A 19,422-nucleotide genomic window follows, 5' to 3' on the forward strand; every position below is an offset into this window, starting at 1 on the left:
AAATAGCATGCAACCTTTTTCCATACCTGAATTGGGAAGGGAGCTATAGCTTAATGGTAGAGCAGAAAATGTTGATTGGCTGGCTCTTGTGACATACGAAGACCTTTCTCCAGTGGTCTCATTCAATCCTGGGCATCTTCATGTGGGACTGGAAATGACCTCTGCCTGAAATCCTGGAGCTGATGAAAAACAGTATGAATGGACCAATGAAAAACAGTATAACACTGAATGGACCAATGGACTAACTCAGAAGGCAGCTGGAAATCCAATATCCTGCATTGCTGTCATGGCAATAAAAGTAGGAATAGACTCCTTGGACCAGAAAACAGTAACGTAGGCCCCCATCTCAAAGATTAGGAGAAGAGTGTCTTCGCAGCAGAGGAAAGAAAATCTACCTATACAGACTGCATTAGTTAATCCATGCATCCCATCAAAGTTGAAAGGTAAAGAAATACCGTTGATGGGATTTCTGTTGAGTGTGTGAGAAAGTTCCACTTTGTCTACTCTTGTTGAGTTTCCTGGGGCAAACTCACCAGCTGTTTCATAGTACAAACAGATACTTTCAATTGGAACACAGTCCTCCCCTCCCCAAGGTAAGATATTGATTCTTTGTAATTAAGGGACAGTTTCCAATTCGTGGAAACTGTCTAGGTGTAACTATCCAGTGATGGGCATGTGGGCTTTCAGTGAGTTAGTGGCTTCAACATGTGCTTGATCTCAACTCTACCCTTATGATGGCTTTGTTAAAGAAGCTTCATCACATGCTGTGCTGTGCCCATTTACTATTCTGCTTAAAGTGTCTTTTCTACTTGGGTTACAGTCCGTGGTAGAATCCAAGCATACAATAGAATGAAATGGTTGAATGCACTGTTAGTAGCATAGACTCCTCCACTTCAGATTCCGGGTGTATGCTTTTTGTATGCTCTGCTACATTACACTTTTCCTAAAAATAGAAAATTATCTCAAACTTGATTTTTAAAATTCTTTTTGTACTAATTTTCTATTTGCAGGGAATTTTTGCATGTTAGAACATTCTAAAACAGTATCTATCGCCTCTAGTCTGAAGTGCTACAGTCTATTTTTACTATCTATGACGTGTCCTCTTGTTCTCCCATGGGGGTAGATCTATGTCATAAGTGGTGGGGTAGGATGTGGTGGGGCTTCTCAGTGTGGCTGGAAGGAATAAATAGCAAAATGATATGTGATGATCTTCAAGGTGAGTTTATTCAGGGATTAGCTTTACAGTCTCTTGTGTGCTGGCAGGTACTTCTACAGGCCCCTTTTTTGTCTTTGCCCACCTTGGCTTTCTTATCATACCTTCTGAGAGGTAGATCCTTTGGTGCCCAACAGGCAAGCTTTCCTAAGCCCCTTCCCATCCTTCTGCAGAGGCCGACTGGGGTCTTCTGTGTTGACCCATGTCCCTCAGCAGTGATGTCATCGCTGAGTGTTCTGAGATGGGAGATGGAAGAGTGTTCTGAGATGGAAGAACTGCTCTTCAGCATTCTGGGCTGTAGCAGGATGCTGTGCAGGTCTTTGAATCATCTCTGAATTCTACCACTTCATTTCCACTTCATTTTGCTCTAAGATTAGACTTTGTGTTTAGAGTCTTCCATGCTTCTTTGCTTGATACTCTAGGCCAGTGTTTCCCAAACTCTCCAGGAGTTCAAACTCTCTAGGAGTTTGGGAACCGAAGTAAGTTGTCGCGGGGGAGGGGCAAAGGCAGCAATGTGATAACCATGGTTGTGCTGCTGCTGCTGCTGCTGCCGGAGATAAAAGTGGGTTTTAAAAACATACCATAAGCAGCGCTGGCCTTCCAGGGTGTGCAGGGGGCCCATAGACCCCTCTGCTGTGCTCCCTGTGCCTCAGCACTGCTAAAAATAGCGCTCACTACCCACTTTCAATTTGCAATTGTTTTAAAAAAATCCTTTTATCCCTGGCAGTGGCACAATTGTGTTGCTGCATTCCCCATCATCCTGTCTCTTAAGGGGGCAGAGACAGGGTTTCTCTGGCTGGGGTTTTGTGGTGAGAACCTCTGCTCTAGGCAGAACCAGACACATGTAATTAACAGTCCCTGCTCCTGCCTTCTTGGAGTTGATTCAAATGTGCAAAAGTAGTATACGGTACAGCCCTGTCCTGATCTGTACCACTGAAACTGGTGAGGGGCTGCTTGTTTGAATGCACCCTAGTGGAAATAACTTCCTGCACACAAGAATTGTGTGATTGTGTGCACACTTACATAGGAGTAAGTCCCATTGAGAATATTGGGACTTACTTCTAAGTATACATGAATAGACTTGGCTTGTTTTGCATAGATTGACCAGCTATTTTATATAAGAATTTTTTCTTTTTTCTTAGTCTTAGGGTGCAATCCAGCACTGACATAAGCACTGACTGCAGCTCTGAGGTAAGGGAACAAACATTCCCTTACTTTGAGGAGGCCTCTGTGAGTGACACCCAACTGCAGGGTGCAGCATATGTCCCCTTGGCACCACTATGCCAGTGCTGGAAAGCACTGACATAAGGGGGTAGGATTTCGCCCTCAGATAACCCCTCTGCAGAACCACAGTAAGATTCAGTTCAGGTGCAATGAAATAGTGTGTTCATCTGGGATGTAGAAAACATCCCAGGTCTTATCTTTGCTACTTGTATGAGGTTTGTGGAATGCTTTCTCTAGAGTGATAGACCCCAGCGTTTATCTTATATTCTTTCTGGCATCAGGTAAAAAACTTTTGATTTGCCCTAGCCTTTTTATATACTGTGTTTTATTGGTTCCAGGTGGGTGCTGTAGAATTTCTTTGAACTTGTTTTATATATTACTATTATTTGTTGTTGGGTTTTTTTTTAATCCCTTTGGGAAGCTTGCTTGAAGGGTGGGGTAGCAAGTCTTTGTCTCTCTTGTTCAGTTTTGAGGGTAATTGAGGTATGATACCATCTGCCCACAGGGTGTTATGATGCTGCTTCAGTTGCTTCTTTTGCCCTGGGAAAAGAGTGAGACAGCAGTATTGTCTACCTGTGCATTGTCCTCCTGGTCCTTTTAAAGTTGGGAGACATAGGATAGCTGTGTTAGTGGAGGGGTGCTGTTTCCAACCAAAGGGGAAAAAATTCAACACTTTTCCCCTGAGCTGTAAACAAGATTTCATTGCTGCTGCAGTAGTATGTCTTGTCTTTCAAGGACCAAGTGAGCCTCAATGGTGAGGAGGGAAGTGTGGCAGAATCCAAGAGTGAGGGAGGAAGCATTGCCACACATCTATTTGCCTTGGGGGTTGTGGCAACTTACCCTGGGAAAGATGTCGAATGACTAATTGCAGTGTTTAATTGCTAGCAGGAGCAAGTGCCGCCACTGATCTGACCTAAATTTGAGCATCTTTAGGTTGCAATCCTATACATGCTTTCCTGGGAGTAAGCCCCATTGAACACAATAGGACTTATTTCTGAGTAGATGTGCATAGGATTGTGCTGTCAGTAAGGAATATTCTGGTTGGTGACCATAGGAACATATAAAGTTACCTTATATTCAGATGTCAAATGTCTGCAGTGGTACTCAAACTGTTGAGTTGTGAGCCACTAGCTTGTGTAAATGTCCTCCAGTCTCTTTAAGGAGTGGGGGAGGGGCAAAGGCAGTGTTGCAATCCCCAGGATGCTTAGATGTTGAGAAAAAGTGATCACAAACCACTTGCAGTTTCGCAGTTGCAACCAGGAAGTGATTTGCAATCACTTTTTTCACCATTCTAAGCATCAGGGAGCCCTGTGGGGGGCTGCGGGGGACTCCCTGCACCTCCTGGAGCCTGCAGCAGCCCACAGGGAGTATAAGCACCCCCCTTAGTAACGCATTCTTGGGGGTCACATCAATGCCTTCCCCGCTCCCCCACAAAGACTTACCTTGGGAGTAAAACTCCTGAGAAATTTGAGAGTCACTGATCTATGGCATAGACATTTACATCTGAATATAAGGTAACTTTATAAATACAAATATTTGAATATAAGTTAAGGTATATATAAGGTAAGGTATATACCTGAATATATACCTAAATATAAAATAAGGTAACTTGCTATGGACTCTACATTGAGAGACTCAGACAGGAGTCTTTCTCAGCCTTTTCTGGGTAGGTCAAATATTTTAACATTTTCTGCATGTAGTGCATGACCTCTATTCATGTGTTATGATCCCATTCCAAACGTACAGCCTTTCTTTGTCACTAAGCCAGAATTCTACTGAAATAGCAATTGCTCTTTTGCTGTCATTGGCTTCCATCTTGTCTTAGTCCAGGGGTGTCCAAACTTCTTGGCAGGAGGGCCACATCATGTCTCTGACACTGTGTGACTGGGGAAAAAAAGAATTAATTTACATTTCAAATTTAAATAAATTTGCATAAATTTACATAAATGAATATATTAGAAATGAAACTTATATGAATGAATGAAGGTCTTGCGCTAGCTCAAGGTCTATAAAACGCCTTGCACAAAGCAAGGCCAACCTTTCCTTTGCTGCTGCAACTGCTGCATCACAGATGTGAAATAGCAAGCAGTGGAGGGAGCCCTCCTCCCACAGCTCGCGCGAGAGGTCAATCAGTTGGCTGTTAAGCTGAGAGCAGTTGCATTCAGGCCAGCACAGGCTTAAGCAAGTCTCCAGAGGGCCAGAGCTCATTGGAGACTGGGGGCTCACTGAGGGCTGGATTGGGTGTTCTCAAGGGCCGCAAGTGGCCCCAGGGCCGGGGTTTGGGCACCCCTGTCATAATCCAAGGGAATAGTCAGTCAATAAAATTATTTTAAATCTAGGAAATGTAAACACTGTAGATAGGCATCATTCATTTTCCAGTAAACATTAATATACTCATTACTTTGTGGGTGGAGACATGGGTGGAGTCCAGAAATTAGTGCAAACAGAATGATATGAGAAAATTTCAAGATAGCTATGGAACAGGGTTGTGGCTAATACAGTAGGTGATGCTAAGATGAATTTTTTGAATATATTGTCTTTTTAAAACAGCTGTATAAGTGAATAAATTGGGGATCCTTCCGAGCTGTACCTAGAGATGCCGGATTTTGAAACTTTGGTTTGCAAATCCGGTTCTTTACCACTTGATCTTCAACCCATTCCCAGTGGTCGCTTTCATGAGAACAGCCCCACTGGAGCATCTCTCTATCCACTTTATCCTTCCCATGCATAATTTTGTATGTTTCAATCATGTCCTCCCTGAGGCGCCTATTTTCTAGGCTGAAGAGGCCCAAACGCCGTAGCTTTTCCTCATAAGGAAGGTGCCCCAGCCCAGTAATCATCTTAGTCACTCTCTTTTGCACCTTTTCCATTTCCACTATGTCCTTTTTGAGATGTGGTGACCAGAACTGGATGCAATACTCCAGGTGTGACCTTATCATCGATTTGTACAACGGCATTATAATATTAGCCGTTTTGTTCTCAATACCTTTTCTAATGATCCCAAGCATAGAATTGGCTTTCTTTATTGCTGCCGCATATTGGGTCAACACTTTCATCGACCTGTCCACCACCACCCCAAGATCTCTCTCCTGATCTGTCACAGACAGCTCAGAACCCATTAGCCTATATGTGAAGTTTTGATTTTTTGCCCCAATGTGCATGACTTTACACTTACATTGAAAGGCATCTGCCATTTTGCTGCCCATTCTGCCAGTTTGGAAAGATCCTTCTGGAGCTCCTCACAATTGCTTCTGGTCTTCACCACTCGGAAAAGTTTGGTGTTGTCTGCAAACTTTGCCACCTCACTGCTCACCCCTGTCTCCAGGTCATTTACAAAGAGATTGAAAAGCACTGGTCCCAGGACAGATCCTTGGGGCACACCGCTTTTCACCTCTCTCCATTGTGAAAATTGCCCATTGACACCCACTTTCTGTTTCCTGGTCTTCAACCAGTTCTCAATCCATGAGAGGACCTGTCCTCTAATTCCCTGACTGTGTAGTTTTTTCAGCAGCTTTTGGTGAGGGACCGTGTCGAACGCCTTCTGAAAGTCCAGATATATAATGTCCATGGGTTCTCTTGCATCCACATGCCTGTTGACCTTTTCAAAGAATTCTATAAGGTTCGTGAGGCAAGTCTTACCCTTACAGAAGCCATGCTGATTCTCCCTCAGCAAGGCCTGTTTGTCTTTGTGTTTTGAGATTCTATCTTTGATGAGGCATTCCACTATCTTACCTGGTATAAATGTTAGGCTGACCGGCCTATAGTTTCCCGGGTTCCCCTTCCTTCCCTTTTTAAAGATTGGTGTAACATTTCCTATCCTCCAATCCTCTGGCACTGTGGCCGTTTTGAGGGACAAGTTGCATATTTTAGTCAAGAGCTCAGCAACTTCATTCTTCAATTCCTTAATAACTCTTAGGTGGATGCCATCCGGGCCATGTGACTTATTGGTCTTTAATTTTTCAATGAGGTCTGTAACATCTTCTCTTTTAACCTCTATCTGACTTAACTCCTTGGTCAAGAGGGGCCATTTGGGCAGTGATATCTGCCCAAGGTCTTCTGCTGTGAAAACAGATGCAAAGAACCCATTTAATTTCTCTGCCATCTCTAAGTCTCCTTTTTTCTCCCCTTTCCCTCCCTCACCATCCAGAGGGCCAACTGCTTCTCTGGCGGGTTTCCTGCTTCTAACATATTTGAAGAAGCTTTTATTATTCCCCTTAATGTTGCTGGCCATGTGTTGCTCATAGTCTCTCTTGGTCTCCCGTATCACCGTCTTACATTTCTTTTGCCATAGTTTATGTTCCTTTTTATTCTCCTCATTAGGGCAAGACTAATGGAAGGAAGCTTCCTTGCCCTTTATGGCCTCTCTAACTTGGCTGGTTAGCCATGCGGGCACCCACCTAGACTTAGTCAAGCCCCTTTGCGGTATACACTTCTGCTGGGCCTCTGTTACTGTTGTTTTAAGCAGCCTCCATGCACTCTGGAGATATTGGACTCTTTTTACCTTCCCTTTCAATCTGCTCCTAACCAGCCTCCTCATTTGAGGGAAGTCTGCTTGTCGGAAGTCAAGGGTTTTTGTGAGAGATTTGCCTGGTGCTCTTTCCCTGACATGCATGTCAAAACGGATCGCAGCATGATCACTGTTCCCCAACGGCTCAGTAACATTAACATCTCTAACCAGGTCCTGAGTACCGCACAATATTAAATCCAGAGTCACCTGTCCTCTGGTGGGCTCCATGACTAGCTGCTCTAAGGCACAGTCATTTAGCATGTCAAGGAATCCGATCTCCTTTTCGTGACCAGAACACAAAGTGACCAGTCAATATGAGGATAATTGAAGTCCCCCATGATTACAACCCTGTCCCTCTTTGTCGCCTCCCTGATCTATTTCCTCATTTCAGGGTCCCCTTTCGGTTTCTGATCTGGAGGACGATAGTACGCCCCCAGTATTACATCGTTCCTCAGGCCTGGTAATTTAACCCACAGAGATTCTACGGTGGAGTCAGACCCACCTTCAATCTCTACTTTGCTGGATTCTATCCCCTCCTTAACATAAACGGCCACCCCACCTCCAACACGCCCCTCCCTGTGCCTCCTGTAGAGTATATAGCCCAGGATTGCGTTATCCCACTGATTCTCCGCATTCCACCAGGTTTCCGTTATGCCCACTATGTCAATGTTTTCCCTAGTCACCAGACATTCCATTTCTCCCATCCTTGCTTGGAGACTTGGGGCATTTGCCTAAAAGCATTTATACGTGGAATGCCCCAGGATGGGCTGCTTATTGGCTCCTTTGTCCCCGCATTCTCTCATTGTGCCCAACTGTGTATCACATCCCATCATGCTACCATTCCCAATTTCTTCTCCTACTCTGCCTTTCCTTCCCACAGATAAGAGTATTGGGATGGTGTTACCGTGTGCCACCAAATCACAGGCTTACATATCAGTCCCAAGTGTGTTTTCTCAGATATGTTCAGTGGGACTTACTTGGAAGTAAGTTTGGATAGGATTGTGACCTTAGGGAGCACAATTCTGTGCATATTTACTCACTTGTAAGACCTTCTGTGTTCAGTGACACTTGCTCAGAGGTACGTGTACATAGAATTATACTATAGTCAAGGGCTTCCTAAACTGGGGCATTGTGATGCCCCAGCCAGGGAAACCTTATCCCTGTTCCTTAAGGGGAAGGCAGCAATGTTATTCCAGGGTGGTTGTTTGTTTTTTTTAAACTTACCAGGAGGCAGCATTGGAGTCTGAGGCGTCCGGAGAGTCTGGGAAGCCCTCCACAAAGTTCCCTGCACCTCCAGACATCTTTGAAAAGGGTGGGGGGCACTTCTGGTTTTTGTCAAGAAACCCAAAGTGCCTGTTTTATTGTTAGATGTTTGGAGGTGAGGCAATCCTTGTGGAGGGCTCCCTGGATCTCCCAGGACTCCTGTGCTGGCTCCAGGTAAGTAAAAAACAAAAAGGAAAATAACCCTCCCACCCCCAGCAGCATCCTGGGGTTCACACTGCTGCCTTAGCTCCTCCCCTTCACACACTTACCTTGGGTCTCAAATTCCTGAGTAGTTTGAGAACCAAGACTATAGTCATAAGGGAATGATGCCAAGTGAATAAGTGGGTATACAGAACAGATCTGCCTTTTCCCAAGGGCTATATTGAAGATTTGGATATCACAAACATTCTTTGTTAATATGTTTAGGATAAAAATATAAAGGTTCCAGTACTATGTATACATAATTTGGGAACAAGCTCCACTGAATGTAGTGGTACTTCGTTCTGAGTCAATATAGGTAGGATTGGGCTATGAATCTTTCTTTCTAAACATTCCTTATGGAAACAGTCCCATTGAAGCCTACGCAAAGTTTTCCCTAGTCTTAACTATTCTTAAATAGGTCATGAATTCTTCACTCAGGGTCGTAGCCCTCACATGGGGTCATGAATATTTCTTAAAGTCCTCCATGGTGTAATGGTTTTGAAAAACCATGTAGAAAACTCCTTACTGTGGCTGAACCTGTTCCCTTCTACACAATTGGTATGAACCATGATACAGTTTCAGCTCTTCCTATACATTCCTTTGTTGATGCTGTTATGAAATATAACTGTAAAACACTGCTTTTGTTTACTGTTGTACTATTTGAGATCTTATATTGAGACATGTTTTCCTTGAATGACTTTTAATGTTCTGCTTCAGTGAAAGAAGTGTCTTGCATAGGTGCTACTATGTATGTGCTTTTAACAATGATAGTAAATGGGACTTACTCCTTGGTAAATGTGAGTAGGATTGTTGAAAATTTTACTGCTTGATGATGTCACTTCTGGTCATGACATAACTTTTGGTGAGTCCTGACAGATTCTTATTCTAAAAAGTGGGTCCTGGTGCTAAAAGTTTGAGAACCACTGATCTAGAGAAAGGAAAGGTATAAGGCAACAGTAGAGAATTGCCCTTCAGTGGTGGACTCTTATTTTCCAATTCCAAAAAAACCCCACAGTGCATTTTGGTTGCAACTCTTATTTACACAATCCTGTCTTTATCTTACACAACCCTATCCTACACATATTTACATAGAACTAAGTTCTACTGTGTTTAATTGGGCCTACTCACAAGTAAGTATGCATAGACCAGAGTCATCTTAAAGTACACATTAATGACTCGGGGGCCAAATCCTATCCAATTTTCCAGTGCTGGTGCAGCTGTGCCAATGGGGCATGCACTGCATCCTGTGATGAGAAAGGCAGTAACAGAGGACTCCTCAAGGTATGGGAACATTTGTTCAGGGCTGCATTGCGGCTGCACCGGTGCTGGAAAGTTGGATAGGATTGGGTTCTCGGGTCTCTGTGGGCACCACTGCATAACTTGCATGGATGAGATGCTTGCATTTTAGTACTTGAAGGTTCCTTGTTAGTGCCTTTTCATCAGGTTCTAGCTGGCATAGTGGTAGTGTTTTAACAAAATGCGTATTCCCCGTGTCATTTCATAAATTGATGACAAAACTTTTGAATGTATTTTTGGGGTGAGAGGCTATGGTTGGAATTGATGTAGTTGCAAAGTAGATCTGATCATGGGTACAGACAAAGTCTCATTTAAATTATGTTGAAATGAATGAAGATTGTGCAAACAGTGCTTTGGCTATTGAAGAGTAAAGGGTGTTACATAATTTGATATTTCAGGAAGTACTGTTGCCTGGAAGAGGCTAACAGCGCAATCCTATGCATGTCTACTCAGAAGTACCCCCCACTGAGTTCAATGGGCCTTACTCCCATGTAAGTCTGTATAGGATTGCAACCTACGCTATGCAAGGCTAGCTTATTAGAAATGTAAATACTGTATCTTAACAATATCATTTTGCCTACTCTTAAGTTGCTAAGTTTCTGGAGAATCTATGCATTTATATATTGACTGGGCTTCATCTTTAGGGCTTCATCTAGCATAAAGATTTATGCATCTGCTTAACTTTATGGGTCTGATTTGCAATCATTCTGCTATTACCATACTTATTAATTTTAATTGTACTAAAACAATTCTTTGAGGATTGGAATAACATGTGAGTCTCCCACTGAGCAAAATGTAAGCTTTTGTATAAATCTTCTTGTGACTGAATCATTAGGGAGGTTCCACTCTGTTAAACCTGGGAGATGCGGAGAGAATTTATTCATGAACTGTGAACATCTGAAATGTAATAAGGCCCCATTTTTTTGTTAGCCTTGAACATGCAAATAATGAATATGTTTGAGTTTAAACATAAATTTCTTGCTTTTGTTTTTATTGTTCTAGTACTGTTTCTGAAGAACTTCAGTGTCTTTAACCTTTGTGTTGCAGATTATGTCTATTTTGAAAACTCTTCAAGCAATCCATATCTGATCAGGCGAATAGAAGAACTTAATAAGGTACATGAATATGTAATCCTTTGTGCTATTTGACAAGAGTTGATGTATCTCCTAGTGGAATTAAAAGGTGTAATTCTTTTCAAAGATGTGGAAAAATTTTTCTAGCTTTTGTGTGGGATCTGCCAAGAAACATTTTTGTTGTGATGCTTTATGTATCTAGAAAATGATGTGTACCTTGATCTGTCCAGTAATGGAAAAATAAGTCCATGTCGTCATAATTTGGTTTTGATGAGATGGATTGTGCATCTCACTTGTATAATCTTTTGTTGAGCCTTGGAAACCTTTGGAGCAGAGGGAAGGGGAATGAGGCCTATTGGAATGGGAGCTGTCCAGACAGGCAGAAAATTGCAGGCAGTAGAAGCCAATGAGAGCCAGTTAAAGAGCTTGCAGCCTAAAATTTGACAGTGTATGGGCCGTAGATGAACGGAAGCTAAGTTGGGTGCAGTGGCGTAGCTAAGGAGCTGCAGGGGATAGCAGTCGCATGGGGCAGCACGCTTTAGGGGCGCAAAAAGCTGAGCTTGTCACTAGTGGTAAAAATTGTGAAAATCTTGGTATGCATGAATAATACCATCATGTTACATATCACTGGAAAGGTAATTTAATGCAGAATGCAGTGCAACAAACCAGACTGGAATGTCTGTTTTCTATTAAAAGTTAAGGCCAATTAACCAGAAAATGAAAACACAAGTGCCTTAAAGGAACAAAAAGTGGATTCTTTAACTTCAAACTGACCTATGAAACTGGTTGTTCTGAGAGCCAATGAGATGTTATTATGATACAGCATGGAACCAATAAGGTGTTAATCTGAGTCAGCTCTCATTTCCATGTATCATAATACAGTGGTGCCTCGCATAATGAATACCTCGCGCACTGAAAAACTTGCAAAACGAAAGCGTTTTTGCGATTTTTTCTGGTGCTTCGCAAGACGAATTTTTTCTATGGCCGTGCTTCGCAAGACGAATTTTTAAAATTAAAAAGTTGAAGTTTTGTGCTTGAAATTTTTGAAATCCTCTGTACAGTATGTATGCCTTTAAAGAGCACTTAATAAACACTTTGTAAACCAAATTTGACTTTGTTCTGACTTTTTTTGCCCATAGGAACGCATTAATTAAATTTCAGTGCATTCCTGAAATTTATGGGAAACCGTGTTTCGCAAGACGAAATTTTCGCAATACGAAAGGAATGAATTAATTTTGTTATGCGAGGCACCACTGTACAACTACTCCTGCTAACTGGTAAGGAGGCACTTTTTCAAGTTGTACTCCTCTTATATTTAGCAGAGAGAGAGAGAGAATAACCATCCCTCTTCACCCCAGCACAGTGCCTCTAACCAATAAGGGACACACTTTTATTTATTTACTTAATTAAATTTGATTTTGTCATGGAGGGGGGCTACAAGATCTTCTTTGATCCCAGGTCACAGATTGATGCCTAAGATATGCCACTGGCTGGGGGGAGGTGGCAGAGCAAGTGGATGGTGAGCTGCTTGGGGGAGGAGGCAGGTTGCCCAACAATTTACACTTTTTAAAAAGTCCGGGCATGATGTCACTTCTGGCTGTGACATTTCTTCTGGGGCATCATTTTGAGCTCCGCACCGGGCTACCTGTTCATTAGCTACGCCACTGGTTGGGTGTTGGTATGCTGGTTCCTCTGAGACCTCCATCTTTGTCCGTTTGTTTGTTTGTTTGTATGTTCTGGGCAGTTTGTCTCTTGTGGCTGTGAATTAGGGTACCAGATCCTTCCTGATCTGCCTTTTCCCAGGTTGAATGATGATTCGCCTCACTTTCCATGTTTTCAAAGACTTCAGGGTCTGTTGGGAACTGGATACATTGTCACCCCCGTGCTCTGAATATGTTTCTGTGTCTCACTGGATGAAAGTGTGGCAAATCCAGAAGTTCTCAAACTTTGGCATAATAAACCCTTGTAAATCAAGATTAAATCTTTTTTTAAGCTTCTTTTGTGACCAGGAATGCTGTCAGGTCAGGCAATCTGGATGCAGTGTGGCATCCTAATGGGGAGTTGGAATCGGGGCTGGTCCTATCATTAGGTAGGATGGGCAACCAATCAGGATGAGCTGCTTTTAAGGGGCAGCCATTTTTCAAAAATTAAGTTTATTACTAGATTTTACTCAATTTTTAGGGAAATTTGAGATTTGGATGTCGTCTTCAAAATTCTGGTCAGTACCAGGCGGGAAGGCAAAACAAGGCATTAGAGTGCTGGATTAGGGTTGGTGAAACCCGTCTGTTTGTTTATAAGGTAACTCATACCTTACCTTTCTACACCCTTGTGGTCAAAGTAGTTCCTCCAAAACTGTAGTACAGTAAAAATTATGATGGATGGGGTAAAAATTGCTCAAATGGAGACAATGGCTTGCTGGAATAGAGCCATGATGATGAGTCACTTTGGGACTGCAGCACTCTTACTCCGTCATACCTATGTTATGGTTTGTTGTGAGAATACAATAGTGGAGGGGAGGTTGAAGCCACGTATGCTGCCCTGAACGCCTTGGACTCTTGGAGGAAAGGTGACTAAAAGTAGGGCTACAATCCTATACAGATTTTCCTAGGAGTAAGCCCCATTGAACACATTTCTGATATACCTAGGATTGTGCCGTAATAAATAAATTAAGACAGACGCTGAGCAGACAAGTATTCTTGCAGGTAAATGAGCTGCTAAATCAGAAACATGTTACCGGAGCAAGAGGTATGAGAAAGCTGATAGCAGTTTGATCTTGCTCTCTATGCGAGAAAGAAGCTGCTCAGATCCAGGAGCTTAGCCAGAGCTGGAAGCTTATGGTGCCTGGTAGAGTACCATTGGCTTTTTGCCGAGCCAATTGCTGAGGCAGTGAGCTGCCTTGCTTCCATTTTGCTATCAGTATTGGCAGTGCCCAAGTGAATGTCGGGCAGTTTCTCTTTGGGTGAGATACTAAAATGTGGAAAGTAAGACACTTGTGTATGTCAGAGTGAATTTGGGCTCTGTTGGGCCCAAATCATCTGTTGGGAAGAGATGTATGTTTAAAAATAATGGACCAGACAGCTGCAGCTCAATCTATCTAGCTCTGTGATAAGAAGTGTGGATCTGACACTTTTATGGTTAGGGATGGAGAGAGGGAGAAAAAGCCTATATTTTCCTAGTTGTTCAGTCTAACAAACTGGAATTTGGGTAGGGGTTAGAGAGAATCATTTGTCCTATTGTGGTGAATTAGTGCATGGCTGCCATGATTGGCATGGCTGTACCTTTCTTTGCCAAAACTGGGTAGTGGTCCACAGGCTGAATCCCTGCCTGACACATCTCAAGTTGTCCATTCAAGTTCTTCTGTGGGTTTGAGGCCTAACACCAAGCAAGCAAGTACACGCATTCCCCCCCCCCGTACCCACAGGGGTATCGTTCCCTGCCAACAACAAATACGGAAACTGCGAAAACTGGGGAACCCTATAAAAAGCTTCAGAAATCCCTCCATCATGCTAATTATTTATCTGCTGGTGTTTGCATCCTTCAGGGTCTCTGGTGCTTTGCTGACTACAAAATGGAAGCAGGAAACACTCACAGGAAGTGAGGCAGAAGACTGAAAAGAACACAGCGCTAAGCTCTTTCAACTCTATGATAAAGCATCATATTCTTTTTAGTCCTCTTCCTTGCTTACTGTGAGTGCTTGTGAATATTGCATGCTTCCGTTTTGTAATCGGCAAAGAGCCAGCGTGACCCAGGCAGGCTGCAACCACCAGCATATAATTTGTGTGATGGTGGGGCACGATTGGAGGCTTTTTTAAACCATGGATAATTGAAACCACAGATACTGGATCCACAGATATGGAGGAAAGCTGGGCAGCCAAATCCTAAGTTGTACTGGAGCAGGTGTGCCTGTGTTGTATCCAGCACAAATTTCAGGCAGCCAGAGGCTCAGCCAGGGCAAGGGGAAACGTTTCCCCTTACCCTGGGGACAGCCACTGCAGTCCCAATGGAGCTACTCGGATACATGCCACTTCCAGAGGTGGCGCAAATCTGAGCAACCTGGGACTGCCCTGGGCTGCCCAGGAACAGGATCAGATTCCGGCATAATTATGGATCCTGGCCCCGCCTCCCACTCCCTGCCCACCTTCCTCAGGAACGCCCTTCCCTGCCTCAGAATGCCTCCCTCCCCACTCCACCCCTCGGCCCTGCGCAAGCTGGCTGAAGCAGACCTAACTTTCCCCAGGGCCCATGTTGGTGTGGGGAGGGGGCGGCATGCGATCTTGCGCTGGCTTCCTCCTCTCCTGGTGCCGCAAAAGTACTTTATGGCACTGAAACTGGTGGGCTGATGCAAGTCCCTTGTGTTTCCTTTTTAGGATTGCGCCCTGTATTGTCTTGCAAAACAAACAGATAACTCAGAATCTGGGAGACATACAACTCCCAATATTACTTTGATTATGAAATAAAGGAGGATCGGTCTGGTGTGTTGGTCAGACTGTTGAAATTTAACCAGGAATACTTGGGTTTAAATCCCTGTTTACTGGGTCAGTCCCTATCTCTCAGCCTAACTTACCTCACAGTGTTGTCATGAAGGTAAAATGAGGTGGGGGTTTATCCTCATGTACTCCATCCTGAGCTCCTCAGAGGAAGAATAGTATATAAATACGAAAAAAAACAGAATAATCTATCACCTTGTCTAAATAGATTCAAGTTGGCTTTGGAAGAAGCATGATGAGATGCAGGATCAAAAGCAGGTTGTGCTCTTGCTAGTTCAGCTTGCACCACTGCAAAGGGACTTGTTTCACTCTTTGAGAAAACATATGTTATTTTATTTATGTGTTTGATTTTTTTTTTAGACTGCCAATGGCAACGTGGAAGCAAAAGTGGTATGTTTTTACAGACGTCGAGACATTTCCAACAGCCTCATTATGCTTGCAGACAAACATGCAAGTAAGTTAATTGTGTTATTTCGAAACAAATGACGCAAATTCTGCAAACTTATTAAGCTATTATTTTGTGTATGAGCATTATGTGTGTGTGTGTGGATGCAAAACTCATAAAAATAGGCTATTGTGTTTCATGCTCACTTTGTCTAGATTAAAGGTATTGTAAGTCTCCCGTGTCATGTAGTGGCCAGTTTTACATAAGACATTTCTTGGTTTTAAAATTTCATTTAAAACTAAGAATACATAACAATTCTAAACAATCAAGAAACAAGTTATGATAAACAAATAATTTGTCACATTTATATTTTTCTTTGCCCACATATTATATTATAAGAAAAAGGCATATGTTTTCTTAAAACGGATCTATTCTTATATGAACAACCTTACAATAAGGTTTCACCATAGGTGGTATTTTGCTCTTCCTCCAGTATTTTCTGATAGAATTTCTGCCATGTCTACGGTATATTATAGTATGTGGCCTTTATCTCTAGTCATTTTAGTAGAGTATAGTTTAACAATAGAAACAAAAGATCAGCAAATATTGAATAGCCTAAATTTCAGAATAACACTGTGAGGCCTCCCTGTGGGGGAAGGGCAGGGCCCGCCCGGCCTTTCCGAGGAGGACCCCCTCGTGGAGGCCTCAGACTAGTTCCCCAGAAGAAAGGGTGTTGCATCCCCCTCTTTGGGTTGGCAGCATATGCCAGAGTCAGGAGCAGGGGCTGCTGTCAGTGGATCTCCTGCCTGCTCTTCTGACTCGCAACTGCCTTGTCATCCCTGGCCTCCAGATTTATGTAGGGCAGGCCCCTCCCCTTCAGCCCCTCCCCTTCCCTCACAGGGATGGTACAAAAAGGACTGCCCTCCCTTGGGATTACCACCACTCCTTCCCTTCCTCTCACTGTTTCCCTCCCACCTCCTCTCACCTGAAGTTGCTCCTGAGATGGCTGGGAAGGCTGCTGCCTCTACTCTGGTCTCTACCTTTGGGGGGTGGGCTGGCCCTGCCCACCTGGGTCCTGTAGCTCTGCAGATGACATCGGGAGGTCCAGCTGTGGGCCCCCGATGTCACAGCCAGGTGCCCTGCCCGGCAAGGCAGGCCCCAGCTGGCTGGGCGAGGGAGTGCTCCCCTTCTCCCCCGAGGCGGGGGAGGGGCAGCTGAACAGCAGCCGAATGGCCTGCGTCCTGCCTCCCCCTCCCTCCTCCAAGGCGGAGGGAGAAGCGGGGGGTTCGGCACCCAGTGTTCCTCTGCTGCGCTTTGCCGCCCTCAAGAGTGCCCAGGCAGCATATGGGGAGGTGGCCCCATGTTCCACCGGCTTCCTCCCTGATCCTCTGACCCAGAAGTCCTCTCCCTGGGTAAGTTGGGGATCAGTGGGAGGAGGGGAACCCCAACAAGCAACTATATTTCAGTCGTAACACCTATAATTTGATTTTAGAGTTTTCTTGCTAAAGACCAGGTCCGCTATATCCTTTTGATTGAAAGAATTTTTTCAATCAAAAAACATTTTTTTTCTTCTTTCTGTCCAGTTTATTCAATTTATAAAGGATTATGTGCTGTTGTGCTATTAATTACTAACATTTTTATGGCCCAGTTTTTATGGTCAAATCCTATCCTTCCCCCCACTCGCTGGTGCAGCTGTGCCAAAATGATACTCGCTGTATCCAGTGGAGTGGGCCAACTGGGAGACTTTGGAAGGGAAAGGAATTCCCTTGCCGTTCATAAGCCTCCTATCCCACAATGGGTGTCCTCAGACCTGCACCAGTTCTTTAGCAGGCACAAGTCTGAGGAGAGAAAAGGGGTGGGGAGGATTTGGTGTGTCGTTGCCACTGGATCCACCCCCTCCTATAGTCTTCTCTCCCCAACCAGTTTCACCTTCTCCCTGCCCCGATTCCACCCTGGCTTACCTGCTTTGGCGAGTGGCCAATGCTCCAACTATGTGCATGGGAAGGCTCTGGCCTTCCCACAGGCATTTTGGCAGTACACTCTGCCAGAGCACACTTTTCAGCAGCCAGCGCTGATGAAATAGTGCCAGGATTGGGCTGCCTGTCATCATTTGTAAATTAGAGAGAAATTATTCCCAGTTTTTCACAAATCTCCCATTCATCAAAGGTTGTTATTCTTTATAAATCCTGTATTCCACTAAGCATGTGTAATTTCACCTGCTCCATGGCATTGCGAGTAAATACTGTGTTATCCAGAATGAGATTTTTATAATATCTGTATAAAATTTGTGCTGTATCATGAAAATGCCCAATTCTTGAATTAGATACATGACTATAGACAGCCAGAGCAATTATTGATTTGGGGGATTAAAATGTTTCTATACATATCCTAAATAATTATGGATTCAGGATTTGGTTCATCTTTCTTCTTGAGTATACAGAGCATATGTCTGATCCAGAATGGGGATTATCCATTCAGTCAGTGTTCACTCTCTTGCTTATGTGTATCCCCATTGTAGTACAATTTACAAATTGTGTATATACCTTCTTTGCATGCAATTAGAGCTGGATCAGAGTGTTAATTAGCAGAGTGGACCCCTGCTAATTGGGTAAGAGGCACTTTTTCAAGTGGGTGCTCCTTTTTTTAGCAGGGGGAGAGTAACTGGCCCACCTCACCCCAGCACTGTCTGTTCTAGTGGCTGTCTGCTGATATTCCTTGGCATCTTTTTAGATTGTGAGCCCTTTTGGGACAGGGAGCCATTTAGTTATTTGATTTTTCTCTGTAAACCGCTTTGTGAACGTTCAGTTGAAAAGCGGTATATAAATACTGTTAGTTAGTTAGTTAGTTAATTAATTAATTAATACATTTGCTCTTAGAATAAGAGCTGACATAAGGGGCTAGGATTGCGCCCTAAGTGGGGTATGAATGAATGAATTAATCTCCTTTGCTTGTGTATCAGGGAAATTCTGGTTTGTTGCATCTCAGCTCTGTGGCTTGTTGAAACCCAGAACTGTGCCTTAACTGTGACTCACACAATTAAACTAGCATTTGAAAGCAGAGTTGTTATTAAGACTATATTTGAAGAAAAAAGTTTACAAAGCAGTTACCTAGCGAAACACATAAACAAATGGCTCCCTGTCCCAAAAGGGATAACAGTGCAGGGAAAACGTCACCAGCGAACTCTCTGAAAAGTTACTGTGCTGAAGAGAAGGAGAACAGCTCCACTGCTAAATATGAGAGCCACCACTGTAAAAACTGCCTCTTTGCGCAGTTAGTAGGGGTCAACCGTGGTTTCAAATGGTGGTTTTTCATGGTTTATAAACCATGGTTAGAGTATAGGTCCAGAGCAGTCCTTCCCCATCATATTCACTTGAGATGGCATGCCCGATGCTGCCCCCTCCTTTACCCAGAGATGTACCAACCTCTGTTTCTCTCGTGCTCCAGTGTTCTGGTTCAGTACTCTCCTCCTCTCCATGTTTCCTCTTCCTCTCTTTGCTCCTCTTCCTTTAATGTTCCAGGAGTGGAACAGTCACAAGGCAAGTAGGTGGAAAGAGATGGGCTCATCCCACCGACGTGCTTCCTGAGGTGACCACTTCATGGATGGGCCAGCCCTGATTGAGTGCCCTAACATACAGATTTCAGAAATATAGTGGATGGGAGATGGCAAGGAGTCCAATGTAACCTGCTTTGAAATTCCTGAAATAACTAGGTGGTAGATTAAATATACAATTCCCTTTTGATATTGCTGTGAAAGTTCTTTAATGGTGGTCATT

The 19,422-nt window shown here is 43.6% G+C and overlaps 1 protein-coding gene across 1 annotated transcript in view; it reads left to right on the forward strand.

Annotated features, from left to right (window-relative positions):
- The window catches only part of MTA3 (metastasis associated 1 family member 3), a 136,449-nt gene that overhangs the window by 4,371 nt on the left and 112,656 nt on the right, over positions 1 to 19,422 (forward strand). The window contains exons 2-3 of the mRNA XM_066611779.1: positions 10,752 to 10,819; positions 15,625 to 15,718. Of these exons, the coding sequence (XP_066467876.1) occupies positions 10,752 to 10,819; positions 15,625 to 15,718 (162 nt within the window). The remainder of the gene's footprint in view (positions 1 to 10,751; positions 10,820 to 15,624; positions 15,719 to 19,422) is intronic.

Source organism: Tiliqua scincoides, chromosome 1, assembly GCF_035046505.1.
Source record: "Tiliqua scincoides isolate rTilSci1 chromosome 1, rTilSci1.hap2, whole genome shotgun sequence".
Taxonomy (NCBI): domain Eukaryota; kingdom Metazoa; phylum Chordata; class Lepidosauria; order Squamata; family Scincidae; genus Tiliqua; species Tiliqua scincoides.